This window comes from Pagrus pagrus (assembly GCF_965226575.1).
Source record: "Pagrus pagrus genome assembly, chromosome: 18".
Lineage (NCBI taxonomy): Eukaryota > Metazoa > Chordata > Actinopteri > Spariformes > Sparidae > Pagrus > Pagrus pagrus.
The window spans coordinates 15,970,260-15,984,927 of NC_140202.1; the positions used below are offsets into that span (position 1 = coordinate 15,970,260).

Consider the following 14,668-nt stretch of genomic DNA (forward strand, 5'->3'; position numbering starts at 1 on the left):
GTTGAGATTTTAGGCAATCCCGCCTGATCTGTGGAACGTGGCTAATGATTGGATACAAAGATTCGTCTGGTTGTTACGCAACCCGGAGCTGAACTATGACCAGAAGCGGTGTTAAACATCATAACAGCTAGCTTCATTTAGGGTGTTTGAGCCATGCCTTCATGACATTACGTACAATACATTGAATTATAATCTACAAATAAAAGCGATAACCTTATCACAGCTACAACAATGCACGTATCCTTCCTTAGCCTCGCCAAGGTACTGTAATAACACTGTTAGCTACTGTTTGCTAAGCGTGTGAGTGCCCCAGGTCGTTAATGTGAAACATATGTAGCCCAAATGTTGCTGAATCATAGACCAAAGAGTAGGTAGGAGGGATTTTTGGAGCACATCCTATTGGCTGCTGCAGGACGATAAGACTGTTAGAAAACTGCTTGAAATAGTTGATTCAGTCGAGTTAAGGGGAAAGTAGAGGGGGAAGAAAGCTATGGCAAGCCAAACCAAGGTGAACTAGTAGACAACAAACTTAAATATGTCATGGGAAAATGTGTTTTCAAACAGGACTAAATGTTTTCTTTTTTCACATGCAGCCCGTTCTTCATGGATACTTCAGAAGTTCCTGCTCCTGGAGGGTTCGCATTGGTAAGTAATGCCACAGCATTTGACTATTTCAGTGGTTATTTAAAGCATTTTCATGTCAACAAGTTGATGACTTGACTTTTTCTGCACCAGCTTTTGCTCTGAAAGGTGTTGAGTATGACCAGGTTCCAGTCAATCTAATCAGAGATGGAGGTCAGCAGGTACAGTATAGATTTGCAGGATTCATATCAGTGCAGAAAAAACATACTGTACACTAGGGCTGCACAGATAGTCTAAGCATTATCAAAATGGCAATATGGCCAAGTGCATTATCTAAATTGCTAGTAGCTACAATTTGTTGATAAAGGTAAACTGTGTGACAGAGCAACATTAAAATGAAGTACTGTAGTGCTAGAGATGAGGGAAAACATGTTTGCTTGGGACAGACTCCAACAAATGTCATATCATCGTTCTTGTGTGTGAAAACAATGAAATGCAATTGAAATATTTGGCAAAAAAGTCACAGTATGATATCTTTACCATACAGCCCTACTGTACGTGATAATTATGATCAGAGTATTTCACCATTTTAAAATGAACAATAGATGCTACACATTTTTAAAATTCCTCTAAATCTTCTCCATCTGCTGAAGCTTACACAAGAGTACAAGACATTAAACCCCATGAAACAAGTGCCTGCAGTTGAGATTGATGGCATCACCCTCTCTCAGTCAGTAAGTCCTCAAACTGTTTGCCTGTGCAAATTCCTACCAAAACATTAGTTTTGTTAACCAATTTGAATTCTAATGAAAATGGTCTCTTGCTCACACAGCTGGCAGTGATCCAGTACATCGATGAGACCAGGCCAGGGCCTCAGCTTCTTCCAGCAGACCCAAAGAAACGTGCCCAGGTTCGGATGATAAGTGACCTCATTGCCTCTGGGATACAGCCTCTGCAGGTGAGAATAGCACATTTCAAAGGATTGGAGCAACTCTGGGCTACAAAAGTCAATATTTACAGGTTTACAGTATTAATGAAATCCTTGATGTTTCAGAATTTGTATGTGATTCAGAAAATTGGAGCAGAAAAGATGCAGTGGTCTCAGCACTTCATTGATCGTGGCTTTCAAGGTTGGTGGAAGCTCATCTTCTCTGCTTTACATTCAGTATTATGCTAAGACTTGACTTCTCTTACAATATTTATGTGCACTTGACTCTTACAGCTCTCGAGCCCATTCTGAAGCAAACAGCAGGGAAATACTGTGTAGGAGATGAGGTGAGAACATGACTATCTTGTAACAGCATGTACATGTATGTGATGCACAGCAGAAACTGTTCATCTGACTCATTGTTTACCTTTTAGATTTCAATGGCTGACATCTGTCTGGTCCCACAAGTCTACAATGCAGAGAGGTAAGTAGTCAGATATTTCATAAAGACTGCATCATACATACCACATTAATACTCAGTCACCCTGACTAAGAAGAGGTCAACATGAATGTCATGGCATTTTGTACTTGATAGAGTTATAGCATGTCTTGCTTTGTTTGCATGAAATCCACCTGCTACACCCAAGACCCAGCTGAACTTTAAGCACTCTATACAGATGAAGCATTACCGTGTCCCCTCTGTGTCTTTAATCTCTACAGGTTCAAAGTGGACGTCGGGCAGTATCCAACTATCAAAAGGTTAAATCAAGCCTTACTTGAAATTGAAGCTTTTAAAGTGAGCCACCCGTCTCGCCAACCAGACACACCTGCTGATCTGTGTGCATAGAACAACAACTCAGTGGCTTTGGAGAAAATTTCATGCAACTTTTTACATTGTTAAATAAAATGCTGTGAAAATAATCTCATCTTTGTGAGGTTTCTTTAAAAAGCAAGGAAACAGCAAGGAAACAATATATAAAAATATTTATTAGCATTTTGACTTTATCCATTTATCCAGTCCAGCACTTTAACCTCAAAGACATACTGACGTGTGGGGACACAGTAAAGGACATAATGTGTAAAACATGCAGATGAGAGATTTGTTATGCAAAGTGCAAAACCTCTCGGCTCACTGCTTGCAGCGTATTGCCTGTGTGGAGGAAATATGGATAGTGACTCAAAAGTAAAAAAAACAAAAAACGCAACAATAAAGTCTTAAGCTGCAGAATACATCATGCAAAATTATATAACATGTAAAGACAATCAAGTAAAAAAAATCAAGTACAAATATAACTTGTACACACACACAGAGATACTGCAATTTTTCTGTCACATCATCTGAACGGATCACAGCATCCATGGTTTTAAAATAATGAACACTTATTGTCCCATTTGGATTTTTTCCCTAATGGACCATCACTTGTCGCCTGGAATGTCCACTGTGCACTTGACTGTGTCATTGTAGAAGGTACCGGAGCAGTCCGACCCACCAAACACAAGCACTGTGCGGCGGACCCTGACATTTTCGCCTTGATTGTTCTTCTCAGCATCCGTTTGGGTGAAGCAGCCCAAATTGATCATGCTGTGTCCCGCACGAGGCTTGTTGCAAAGCAGAGGAGATGCCACTGAGCTCCACATGTTGGTGTCTGAGGAGAAGTCGATGCATTTGTGATGCAATGAAACAGGATGAGTCAAAGTAAATTCATTTGTCTGTTAAACACAAGCCTTATTTAATAATCTATTATATATGATCAGATGTTAGTGGCAGAAACTCACCGGTGTTGAAAATATGTACATCCTGCAGGGCTCCTATTGCACTGCATCCTCCACTGACTAAAATCCTGTTGACCGAAACTGGCAGAGCTGCATGAAACCTGTCCATGTACAGGCAAGGAAGTTTTTCAAATTTACCACAACTGTTCTAATGCCATTTTCAACACAATATTTAACTTACTTTTATTATTTCCTGTTGAGTTAAAAACAAACTAACAAACAACGCAAAAAGATGGTATAATTGTCACTTAAGATTACTGCATATTTTACGTTAAATCTCATGAAATTCCAATGCAGTTCTGTCTGTCCAAAAATATAAAAACCAGATGGCCACGTTAATGACATCTCTCAAGGTTGATTAGTCCTGCACTACTCACCCTCGAGGCAGCGGTGGCATGTTCCCACACTTCACAGCTGTGTACTCCATAAATCCTTCCCTCATTAAGAAAAAATGAATATCAGCTTAAATCTGGACAATTTGTTGCATAAGCCAGCCACCTCATCATCATTTTACCCAAATCTAGAACGTGGAGATCATTAAGGTAGGTAGCAGTCTTCCGTCCACCAAATATTATCAACTTCTGCGACATCAGTGTGGCTGAGTGTCTGTTCCAAACAAACATAAGCATGAGATTAATATTTAAGATACAGAAAACAATATTTGGATGACAAAAAAATTAACTTTAAACTCACCCAAACCGAGGCAGAGGTCTGTCCCCCTCCACAATTGGCTGGTACCAGAGTTCAAACTCTGGGTTGAAGATGTATAGAGCATTACTGCAGGGTTTATCCCCAGAGGAATGGCTCGGCTGAACTCCACCGAAGACAAAAAGCTCTTTCTTATAAAACGCTGCAGAATGATATGCCAAATTTGGAACATTTCCTTTTGCCTAAAGGGGGTAAATCCACAAAAACAAACCCAAGGAAAGCATTTCCCATACCACTGCTTGAGTATGATAAGATAGCAAGAACTACAACATGTTAGTAACTTGCAACAAACCCACAGTGACAAGCTTCCACTTCCAGGTCAGAGTATTGAGGATGTACAGCTCACTGTAGCGATGACCCTCCCTCAGGCCTCCGTAAACGAAGACGCACTTAGAGTCTGTGTCGTAGGTCGCAGAGTGTCCTCGAGCACATGGTGGTATGGGTCCAGAAGCAGAGGAGTTCATGGGAAACCAGAAGTCGTTATCTGGGAAGAGGTCAAAAAGGAAACTAAATGTGGAAAAACACATGTTCAATCTAACTCTGCTCAATGTGCATCTTTTTAGGGTTTCCTAGCTTGCTTTAATTCCTTCTATGGTTGTAAAGTTTCACCTCATGATCTGCCACCTTAAAGATGACATGCTTTGTTATCAACATTAATCAATAAGTATTGTGAGACTGACTCCGCTGACCTAACTCAAGCTTCCACAGGGAGTCCTTGCAGTAGTTTTGATCCGCCGTCTCCCCTCCAATGAGGATGGCTGTGTCTGGGTCACTCAGACACATCGTGTGGCTCCAGCGCTTTGATGGACACACTGAAACTGATCACAATTTCTGTCAAAACCCATTCAGATGTAACCTCAATGATTTTTGAGTTCTTGTTCCTGACCTTCTCTGTTGTCCTTCTTTATCTGCCCTGTCATTTCGTCGTGGCTGTTCATCCTCATTTTCTTGGGGGTTGAAGCCTGGTCTATGTCCTCTGCGAGACTGTCCATGTCCTCAGAGCTCCAGGTCAGGTGGCCTCTCTTACTAATAACTGTCCGTCTGGGTGTCTTATGCTTTCACAGAGTATATCACACTATAACTTACCTACCTTGCATGCATGCAGGCATGAATATATTCTTCAGCATGACTTCTTCTTACCGTAGGCCAAACTGGGGGCTTATTTCCCATGGTGGAGTCACTGGCGTCAATTTTATTTACTTGGATCTCAGCATAGCAAACACTATCACCCAAGTGTGAGGCGTTGGTAGTCATCTGCGAAGCAGGCCATTAATGAAATGTTGCAACAAGAGTGTAGATCACAGCAAAACAAATTTAACCCCATTTATCTCACCGTTTCATTTGCAGTGCTTTGATGTAATGCGCGATCAGAGAGATCAGTGGCGTTGTGTTGTTCTGGGAACAAACACTTCCGTTGAACCAGAGGAGTACTGCTGAAGACACTGACTTTATCCTGCGACTGGTCGCAAGTCATTGGATGGAACAAAAACAGTGAAAATGTACAATGTGATCCATGAGTCACAATTGTAGGGGGAATGGTAATGTTTTGCATGAGCCCTAATTAAAATAAAAATGGTTGTTTACCTTATGCTGAACATGAATTAGGAACAGTTAAATGGTAACTCCACCGATTTTACACATCAGAGTGTGTTTACAGATCTTGAGGAGTACTGCTGCATACGTGAAAAAAGTAGTATTTTGTGGCTGCAGAGGAAACCTGGTGCCTACATCACCCACAATGCACCCACAATCCAGTGATGCCACTGAGTGACATCACTGGAGGAAATTTATCAGATCACATGCAGCTTCGTCTGGAGCCACAAAATGCTTTATACGACTTTTTTACATATGCTGCAATACTCCCCAAGACCTGTAACGATAATGAAATATGTAAAACTGGTGGAGTTACCCTTTAAGCCATCTCTTTACCAACCTACCTCTCCACACACGGTGAGAACAATCTTGCCATAAACTCCTCTCCTGCCTTTCTCTGCTGCCTCTGTGACAATGTCATCGCTCCAGTCCCCCTCCCAGGTCAGGCACCTGAGTTCAGAGTTCATTTTACAACCATTCAGACTGTTTGTGATTTTTCAGTGGAAATACGCCTTTCTGCTGCACATACACACCTTGCTTGTGATGACAGGGTCCCAATTTTCTGGGCTGGCACTTGTGCACTGACCACAACATTTACAGATATTGTTGTTTCACTGCATTTCCATTCTCCGAGGCCAAAGATGACCAGGTGTTTGGGAAGAGGCAGCGGGACGTGGACTTGAAAGCACCTTCGGTTGGACTTGCTGCGGAAAACATGTTTGAATTGTTGTTTCAAAGTGAAAACGGCTGAATGTCTTTGGTTTTTCCTCGAAGGCCTACCTGCTGAACTGGCGGGGAGCGTCACGCAGAGACCAGAGGACGTAAAAATTGAGCTTCCCCATGTTGATTCACGGCCTCCTCGTCGAGAAAGTTCGGAGGGCGAGCAGCTAGGAAACCTTCGGTGCGACCTCGAGCTCCGGTAATCACGTCTGATTGGCTGACTCCAGCTCGAGGCCGTTGTGAAGATACGCACGTGAGGCCGCAGTGCAATTAATGTGCAGGTGTTGCTGCAGTGTTGGGGTGACAGCTCCTTTGTCAAGGTGCACTGGAATATTTATAAAAAGCAGCCTGTGAATTGCCCCACCTGTAAATTTTTAAGCAGCCAGTTTATTATTTTTTCACCAGCAGACCATCTGAGGCTGTATTTCAAGGTGAAAACCTTGGCTTTAAATGACAAGTTGTTAGATAAATTCAGCTTTTAATGCACCGTTTGCTGACCAAGAGAGAATTCACCTATACAGTAAACTTTGAGGCTGTGGTTTACAGAGTCCTGGAACTGACTTCATTATAGTTTTATTTTTAATCGTCTGATTGTTGTTGAAGTTTTGTTTTTAACCAAATAGGCTAATGCAAAGAAAAAAAGAACAACTCTGTATTAGCACATTGAATTACTGATGTATTTGTTGATATTTCTGACTTGTTTAATAACTATGTTTTGTCAGTTTCGGGGCTCTATAGTGGTTAGTAGGGCTGAACGATATGCAGAAAAATAAATAAAAAGACAAAATTGCATTTGATTTTCACTAGCAAATATGTAAAAATGATGATGATGGGATGTTTGCTGTATACCAAACAAGCATGTTCCCTCACATCTGGAGAATATGATTTATAGACCAGGGCATCTCTGTTGCCCCACAATGCTTTATTTATAATGCTAGGTTGTGACACATTTAGCTGGTCCTTCAATTTGAATATTGTATCAATACTATTTTGATTAATTGCACAGCCCTAGTGGTTAGGGTGGTGTTGTATTTGCTTATGTTGTCCTTCTGCCTCCCTCGTGTACAGTATGTAATGTCGGTGGACTAGACGATGAACACACTTTTATTACAATGCAGTTCAACCCAAAGACACCTCAAACTGCAGTCTCTGGAGGCCTTCAGCTCTCAGGACACATCAAACAATAAATAAATAAAACATGCTCTGGTGTAGTGCACAGTTGTTGATAATATATTCACAGCTGAGTTTTTATGGAATAATGCTGCAGTACAGTACAGTACAGTCAAGATTCTGCACATTTCTTGTCCACACCTTTTAAAATAATCATACTACCTGATTTGCAGTTGGAACTAGAACATATTTATTTCAAGAACACGTTTATCCTGCTGCTTGTAAATCCAGTAAAACATGAGTGACACAGGGTGTAACTCTGGATGGATTCTCACTGGCCTTTGGGGAGAGCTGAAAATAAAACCTGGTTTCATCAGCACCTCTAACAATTACATCAGTCCCCCAATGCCACACGTTAATGGAGGCACAGGGGACCATCTGCTTTCTAATCCTGGCTCAGCAGTGAGACTGTTATGAAATGATGGTTAGAGGGAGACTACACACACCAACGGTCTGAATGACTACTCATAAGGTGTCACGCTCCAACTTTTACCTGCTCTTAAATTTTTCCTATCATCACAGTCTTCATATGATTGATCCCATACCCACATTAATCACAAAGAAAGCTACACAATATTCTCTTTATTGAGGAATATAAATCTCAGGAACAAATGTCATCATGACTTACAGTAAAGGTACAATACAGCGAACACTGGAAGCTTTGAACCAGTAGCTTTACAATGTTTATGGCATTAGCAGCCAAATCTGGGACATCTTTGGGAACATGCGCACAAGTGAGGTGTGAAAGTAACGTCGATTTTTCAAAAAAAACAGGAAGGAACAATTCAACACATTTAAGACCAACGCACTGATGATATTAAAACAAAAAACACACACTGACCTTTACCTACATAGACCTGTGCACAAAACACATTTCGATCAAACGTTACGACCGCCCCCTTCCTCAAAAACAGCAAATTAAAGGGTGGGAGGTGGGGCATGTGTAAATATTGAATCTATATTACATAATAAGAGCTTTATGTGATAAGGAATGACTTTTATTTGTGTCATAAAAAGCACACTTTGGAAAATGGTTACCACTTGCTTTAGTACATTCAACTGATATCTTTTACCAACACACCACTATGACAGTAGACGGCTTTGTGCACAGAATTTGTAGAACATCATTTAAGCACAGTTGGAAAATAAGTTACGCTACAAAGCAAAGGGATAAATACAAGTAACAACAACAAAGCAACATAATCAAAGAAGGTGCGCGCACACACACACACACACACACACACACACAACATAAAAGACTTCATTTCTTTAGAGCACTGCTGATTAAGCACCTGGACTGGCGAAACAGATTCTGTGCAGGTGTTCCCTGATCACTGCTTCCATAGAAATGTTACGGCTGGAGACGATATATGTTTTATGACGGCACTTGACCAAATAGCACAGTGCATACATGGGAATATGGCACATATGCAAGGCTTCTTCGTATATCTATCAGCAAACAAATCCATCTGACCATATAATTCAGTATGTGGCAAAACAAGCAAATAGTGATAAAAAATAGATATGCCTATATTTAACCTTTTATATTATAACTTCATCTTCTTCCAAGCATGGAATCAAAAATAGTTCTTAAAGAGTAGTATTCTTCTGTAAAGTATACATTCATAAACAATAAATTGGCATCTCAGGCACTGTAATAAACTCTGTAGTAAAGAGTTTTATTTCGCCATAGTGAGTAGGAGTTGTCGAACTTCAGGAGATAAGTGCCTTCACCTGGAAAGTCGTGGCTTCCCCCGTTCACGGACAAGTGACTGTCCTGGCGGTATACAGGTAGGATTTCAGCCAAGTTCGAGTTGGTTTGAGTTTTGGAGCCCTTCTCGATATCTCCGTTACCAACAGGCCCTGCAACAGAAAGCACATAAACCACAAAGTCAACACACCGCCTGGGATCCCAGCTGGAGGAGAGCACATAAAAACTGCAATTAAGGTGTGTTTTGTAGATACAGATTGACTGATACGTTTAATTGCGATGACCAGGGAAAAAAGGTTTAAAGCAGGACTGAGTTTTTAACTAACTGACCTTCCAGCTCCTCCTCTTCCTCTTCGTCATCACTTGACTCGCTGATGTGCACAGTGATGGACCGGCTCGTGACAGGAGTCCAGTCAAAATAAATGCCGAAGCCAATGTCATAGCCGTCTGTGGCGAACTCCCAGCACACTTTCTTGGCCTCGGGGACAGTGGGCACATGAACTGTCATGATGTCGCCCCGGTACACTGTCACCACGCTGTCCTCCTCCGTTCGCAGCTTTGCCTTCAGCTCCTTCAGTGCAGCAGATGTCCATGTCGTCGGGGGGTTCAGGGGCGGCATCTGGGCTGTCATCAGGAGCAACAAATGTGTCCATGAAGAGCATAACAGCAACTCTCATCATTACTTCGCTATCTTAAATAAGCCCTGTTAAATTGTAGACTAATGTTTTTTCAGCACGTAGCACACTATACACACAGATTTATAAACCCTATCCAAATCACAGATGAAACAAAGCAGCAGTCATGATGGCACACTCAGCAGGTCTCTCACCTTTTATCTCAGCGGACACCTGACAGCTCCCAGCACTGTTGTTCTCCTCGCCTCCTTCCCCGAGGGCCAGCTCAGCAGGGGCCTCCTGATTACCCGGAAAATGCACACACACACAAGACTGATGTTACAGCTCAGAAATGATATTATATTGCACAGCCCTGTTTATTGCCTCTTATTGACAGCTCTTCCGACACACTTAAATATTAACCACCTCAGCATGCTGCCCTGAATCCTCCTCGGTTTGATGATCCATGTCAGCTTGATTCTGGGATTGGGTGCAGCCCTGTGAAAGGTCTGTATTCTGGAGCCTGAAGAGAAGATAGTACAGAAGACAACACAATAATTAAACAGTGCAGACTAAAAGGATGCAAGAAGTATAACCAGCAGCACATTTCCTGACAGCAGCTTTAGTATAAGCAGCACTTTCTGCAGCAACAGGCTACCTGTCTAGTGGTCGGTTGTCTCCTTGCATGGATGTTATTCCGGGGAACGAAGAGAAGGACAGAGATGACAGCCGTGACTGGAGCTCTGATGAAGCCTCTAATCTCTCCATGACTGCAAAGACAAGACTACACCTCAGTCTGCGTGGCTGGAAAAGATGAAACCCCGCCTCTTCCCACCACAGGGAGGAGGGGGGGTGTCAACAGTGAAACTAGCCTCCCACCGCACATAAACTTACTAAACAAACTGCTGTCAGACATTAATGGGCCATGATAACCATAGCACACACCGGTGAATTAATGGCTGAAGCCGTGGAGGCGAAATTTGTATGTATATACCATGGGCTCCCTCTTCAAAGACTGACATTAGCTTGCTGCTAGCTAGCTAGCTGGTTAGCTCACGCCAGCTAATGCTACCTAGCAGGCAGAGAAAGTGGAGCCGAAGCTTCGGGCACACTGGGCACGAACATATCTCACCAGGGTGTAACACTGATAGTCCAACAACACGATGTTATATCACTTTAGTCCAAATCAGGCCATCGGGAAATGCGCCTCCATATCACTGCAATCATGTGACGGGTCCCTCCACGGTGCTGCTGCCGCTTGACAGGAAAAAGCAGACCCGAATTTTTGACACTTCCGTGTTTTTCTCGAGTCTGACCGAACATCTGCGAGTCCATCCAGATCCTGGTGGAGTCATACACGTTACATGGTGCACAGATTAGTTATGAAACAAACGCCAAGCCTGGGGAAGACTTTAAAGGGGGAAAAAAGATCTATCCCCAATGGTAAATCTTGATTATGACATAAAACGTCTAAATTATGATAAAAAGTAATGAATAGGATAAGTAAAAAAAAAAAAAAAAAAAAGTCATAATTATATGTATTATTGATTTTTTTCATCATTTCTACTTTTTGTATCTCAGTTTTTACTTTTAATCTCTTATTTATGGCCTTTTATCTCGTACTTATAAGATCTGATCTACGGAAGCCCTAAAGGACCATGCATTCATACATTTTATTTCCTCCGTTTTCCCGTGATAACGAGTTAATTTCATTTGTTTTCTCGAGATCTCGAGTTATTATCTCGAAATAACAACTGCCGTTTTCCAGAGATAACGGGATAATTTTATCGAGATCTCGAGATAACGAAACTTTGTTTTCAGGAGATAACGATATAATTCATTCGAGATCTTGAGAAAACAAAACGATAGTGTAGTATATTAAATCATTGCAGGAAACATCATTCGGTGTAGCAATGTCAGAGGAGCAGGAGCATATCGATCAACGTGTCACATATTTTTTCAATCAAGGCCTGACACAGGCTGAAATTGCATTATGCCTTGCTATTACAGATAATATACACATTAGTGTGTGTAATCTAAAAAGACGGTTAGCAAAGCTTCAGCTATATCGGCGGCGCAATCTAAGTGAGCCTGATGTCGTCATTAACTACATAGCTGACCAGCTACGAGATCCCGGGCGTCTCCATAATATCAGGCCTATCATATCACAGTCATTATCTCGAGATCTTGAATTAATTATATCGTTATCTCAGGAAAACCGCAGTTGTTAATTCGAGATAATAACTCGAGAAAACAAAAGAAATTGAAAACAAATGAAATGTATGAATGCATGGCCCTTTAGGGCTTCCGTATTTATCTCATAATAGTGACTTCCTATTTCGTAATTTTGACTTTTTACATCATAAATTGGACTTTTTAATCTCATTATTGTATTTTTTTGATCTCTTTATATGATTTACCATTGGAATATTGTTTCACATCAAACTTAGTTTGCATCTTATTTTTATTTTCTTTAACTTCCATTAAATGTGAGATCAATAAATGATGTGCCAATGCATGTCTTAAAGAACATTATATTTTCTAATCCTTTTTTTGTTGTTGCATTTTTAATCTTTATTTGGCTAAAGTTTAACATAAAAAACATAGGGAATAGTTAGACATGAATAGAGATGCATTTCAATCAACAGTGGTGGAGCAGACAGCAGAGATGCTTTCATACTGCAAATCAAAGGAAAACGATGATGATGCATGAAAAAACACTGGTGGGAATTAAAATACACTGTTGAAACCCATTTATTCAGCTGCAATCTTGCATACATTACATTATAATTTTTTCACAACCTCAAAACTTTGTAGAAACATCCTGAGGGGACACTGAGTTAACATGAGAGTGTAACTGTCTGATGTTGCTGTCGTCTCTAGCAGTGATTTGTATGCTGCAGAGATGCACTGCTGCATAGATTTGCTGCTTGATAGAAAACACAGCAGTGGCGTCTTCTTGGTCTGGGCATTAGTAAGAGAAATCCAAGGAAAAGGCCTGTGGAGAAGAAAAAGAAAGCTAAAATATAACATTTGAAATAAGTGCTGTTTCTTTTCCTTACATCTGTCAACACTGCAATTCAATAAGGAGCAACTGCTTGATACATTTTTTCCTCTGGACAGTTAGACATAACAGAAATATATTTTGAGTGCCCTCACTCCTCTGGTAGAAGGGAAGATGCATGAGATGCATTGATAAAACTCTGAGCATTTAATTCCACAGTCTTTGACCATTTCTCTTCAAGGACACTGTTGATCAGAGAGAGAGCATCGCTGGATCCCAGACTGGCAGAGGTGCAGATATTTAGCAGGCTGTACAAAACTGCAGACACCCAGTTCAGACCCAGGGAAATCCCACCTAAATGTACAGGAATATGGCTTAATTAATGCATAAAATGTCAAATCAAAGGTGACGCTTTACTGCAACAAAATTTAAATGCTGTGCTCACAACTTATACAACAAGACAAGTTCAAATGCAAGCTCTGCAGAATAAGTCTGCAATAATGGAGCATGACATACCGCTCATCGTGAGAGGACAGGATGCCTCTATCAGCAAAGGATCCGTCAAAGCCGTGGTGAGACGAGTGCAGGACAGCCACACGTCTGCAGTGTCGGAAGCCACAAAGTCATACTGAGGTTTGAGAATGAAGTTGTGTCCAAGAAGCTGTGCTAATCTGGAATAACAGATAGATAGAGAGGAATTCAGTAACTGAACGTGAACAGTGCTGCATGCTGTAAGTGTGGTGGTACCTGGTGACAGGCACAGCAGAGGCGAAGCTGTACACAAGGCAGTGCTTTGACAGATGAGAGCGGAGATCAGCACAGACTTTGGGGAGGTGAGAGGGCAGACAGCAGAGGAACAGAACATCTGCCCACGCTGCCAGTCTGCCATTGTCGAAGAAACATTCAACCCCTGTCTGGGTGAAATCCACTGAAATAAGGAAAGCAAGGCAAACACAAGCACAGGATCTTGAGTGTGGCCTTTGTAGTACACAAGGAGGGAAACTCAGGGTGCAATTTAGTTAAATCAACTAATGTTTTTATAAATATCAAGACAACATCTTCTTGTCTGAATTAAAAGGTTGATATTTTTGCACACATCTTGAGTGAAGCATTGTGTATTATATATGTTAAAGTTGTACGAAGTATACATTTATACATTTTCTCTCTCTCGTGTACCTGCATTTTCTGGTCTTCTACTGGAGATCTTAATGTGTGTTGGTTTGATGCCAGACTTTTGAAGGAGGGACAAGAGCAACTGTCTCCCCATGTTACCCATCCCAAGTATCCCAACGCACAGGCCACTGTCCTGTCCTGACGAGTCTCTGTTTGCAGTGTGACTCCTGATGATATAAACAATCAAAATAACTTCAGACAGTATGATTGTGTGCTTAAAGTTGCTGTAGAGTTTTGTCTTTGTGTCACTAACACTTTAAATAGCCCTTTAGAGAAATTACCTCAGTGACTGGATGAGTTTACACAGGAAAACTGCGTGCGCGCACCCGCAAAGCGTCAGTCCAGCCGAGCGTGCGCGCAGGTACACTAACGCTTTCTCACTCTCGGTCAGTCCAGCCTCGAAATCACCAAGTACTTCCATCATCACCTGAAATAAGACGAACGAGCTCACTGACAAGCTTCAAAACAAAGTAAAAAAATTTTAGCGTCGTTTCCATGTGAACAGGACAACGTCCGCTTTGACGGCTTATACATTTCAAAATAAAATTCTCAGCTACAAGCGCTGCTTGTTCAGAATAAAAGCACGAATTAAACAGATGCCAATCAAAATAAAATTATAACAAAAATATTTAACTTAAAACAAATACGGAAACAGCAGATCAATCTGTGACAACGCATAGCCTGACTGAAAA

The 14,668-nt window shown here is 41.3% G+C and overlaps 4 protein-coding genes across 8 annotated transcripts; 1 reads left to right on the top strand and 3 right to left on the bottom strand.

Annotated features, from left to right (window-relative positions):
• Positions 1-66: 66 nt before the first annotated feature.
• gstz1 (glutathione S-transferase zeta 1) lies at positions 67-2,431 on the top strand. Of its 3 annotated transcripts, none has more exons than XM_084382222.1 (9): positions 67-261; positions 594-645; positions 736-803; positions 1,236-1,316; positions 1,415-1,540; positions 1,655-1,712; positions 1,805-1,857; positions 1,945-1,994; positions 2,231-2,431. In XM_084382222.1, the coding sequence occupies exons 1-9, from the start codon at positions 232-234 to the stop codon at positions 2,355-2,357; spliced, it is 645 nt and encodes a 214-aa protein (XP_084238348.1). In that variant the 5' UTR covers positions 67-231; the 3' UTR covers positions 2,358-2,431. The 3 variants fall into 3 exon arrangements, with proteins under 3 accessions (XP_084238348.1, XP_084238346.1, XP_084238347.1); XM_084382220.1 differs by having other exon boundaries at positions 71-261; positions 1,637-1,712; XM_084382221.1 differs by lacking the exon at positions 67-261 and adding an exon at positions 283-508 and having other exon boundaries at positions 1,637-1,712.
• A 46-nt stretch (positions 2,432-2,477) lies between these two features.
• Positions 2,478-6,550, bottom strand: LOC311274501 (uncharacterized protein). 2 transcript variants are annotated; one of them, XM_084382217.1, is made up of 13 exons: positions 6,365-6,550; positions 6,118-6,288; positions 5,929-6,034; positions 5,325-5,450; positions 5,132-5,245; positions 4,878-5,040; positions 4,681-4,809; positions 4,288-4,475; positions 3,977-4,173; positions 3,798-3,889; positions 3,661-3,715; positions 3,287-3,384; positions 2,478-3,156 (listed from the first exon to the last, which is right to left on the bottom strand). In XM_084382217.1, exons 1-13 carry the CDS (start codon positions 6,424-6,426, stop codon positions 2,927-2,929), a joined length of 1,731 nt encoding a protein of 576 aa, XP_084238343.1. In that variant the 5' UTR covers positions 6,427-6,550; the 3' UTR covers positions 2,478-2,926. The 2 variants fall into 2 exon arrangements, with proteins under 2 accessions (XP_084238343.1, XP_084238342.1); XM_084382216.1 differs by having other exon boundaries at positions 4,878-5,046; positions 6,365-6,543.
• A 1,491-nt stretch (positions 6,551-8,041) lies between these two features.
• tmed8 (transmembrane p24 trafficking protein 8) lies at positions 8,042-11,156 on the bottom strand. Its single transcript, XM_084380604.1, has 6 exons — positions 10,932-11,156; positions 10,458-10,569; positions 10,225-10,322; positions 10,015-10,107; positions 9,516-9,809; positions 8,042-9,337 (listed from the first exon to the last, which is right to left on the bottom strand). The coding sequence occupies exons 2-6, from the start codon at positions 10,565-10,567 to the stop codon at positions 9,120-9,122; spliced, it is 813 nt and encodes a 270-aa protein (XP_084236730.1). The 5' UTR covers positions 10,568-10,569; positions 10,932-11,156; the 3' UTR covers positions 8,042-9,119.
• Positions 11,157-12,537: 1,381 nt separating this feature from the next.
• On the bottom strand, positions 12,538-14,497 carry noxred1 (NADP-dependent oxidoreductase domain containing 1). Of its 2 annotated transcripts, XM_084380952.1 has the most exons (6): positions 14,258-14,491; positions 13,980-14,143; positions 13,551-13,731; positions 13,320-13,474; positions 12,959-13,157; positions 12,538-12,797 (listed from the first exon to the last, which is right to left on the bottom strand). In XM_084380952.1, the coding sequence occupies exons 1-6, from the start codon at positions 14,398-14,400 to the stop codon at positions 12,584-12,586; spliced, it is 1,056 nt and encodes a 351-aa protein (XP_084237078.1). In that variant the 5' UTR covers positions 14,401-14,491; the 3' UTR covers positions 12,538-12,583. The 2 variants fall into 2 exon arrangements, with proteins under 2 accessions (XP_084237078.1, XP_084237079.1); XM_084380953.1 differs by lacking the exon at positions 12,959-13,157 and having other exon boundaries at positions 13,320-13,403; positions 14,258-14,497.
• Positions 14,498-14,668: the final 171 nt, after the last annotated feature.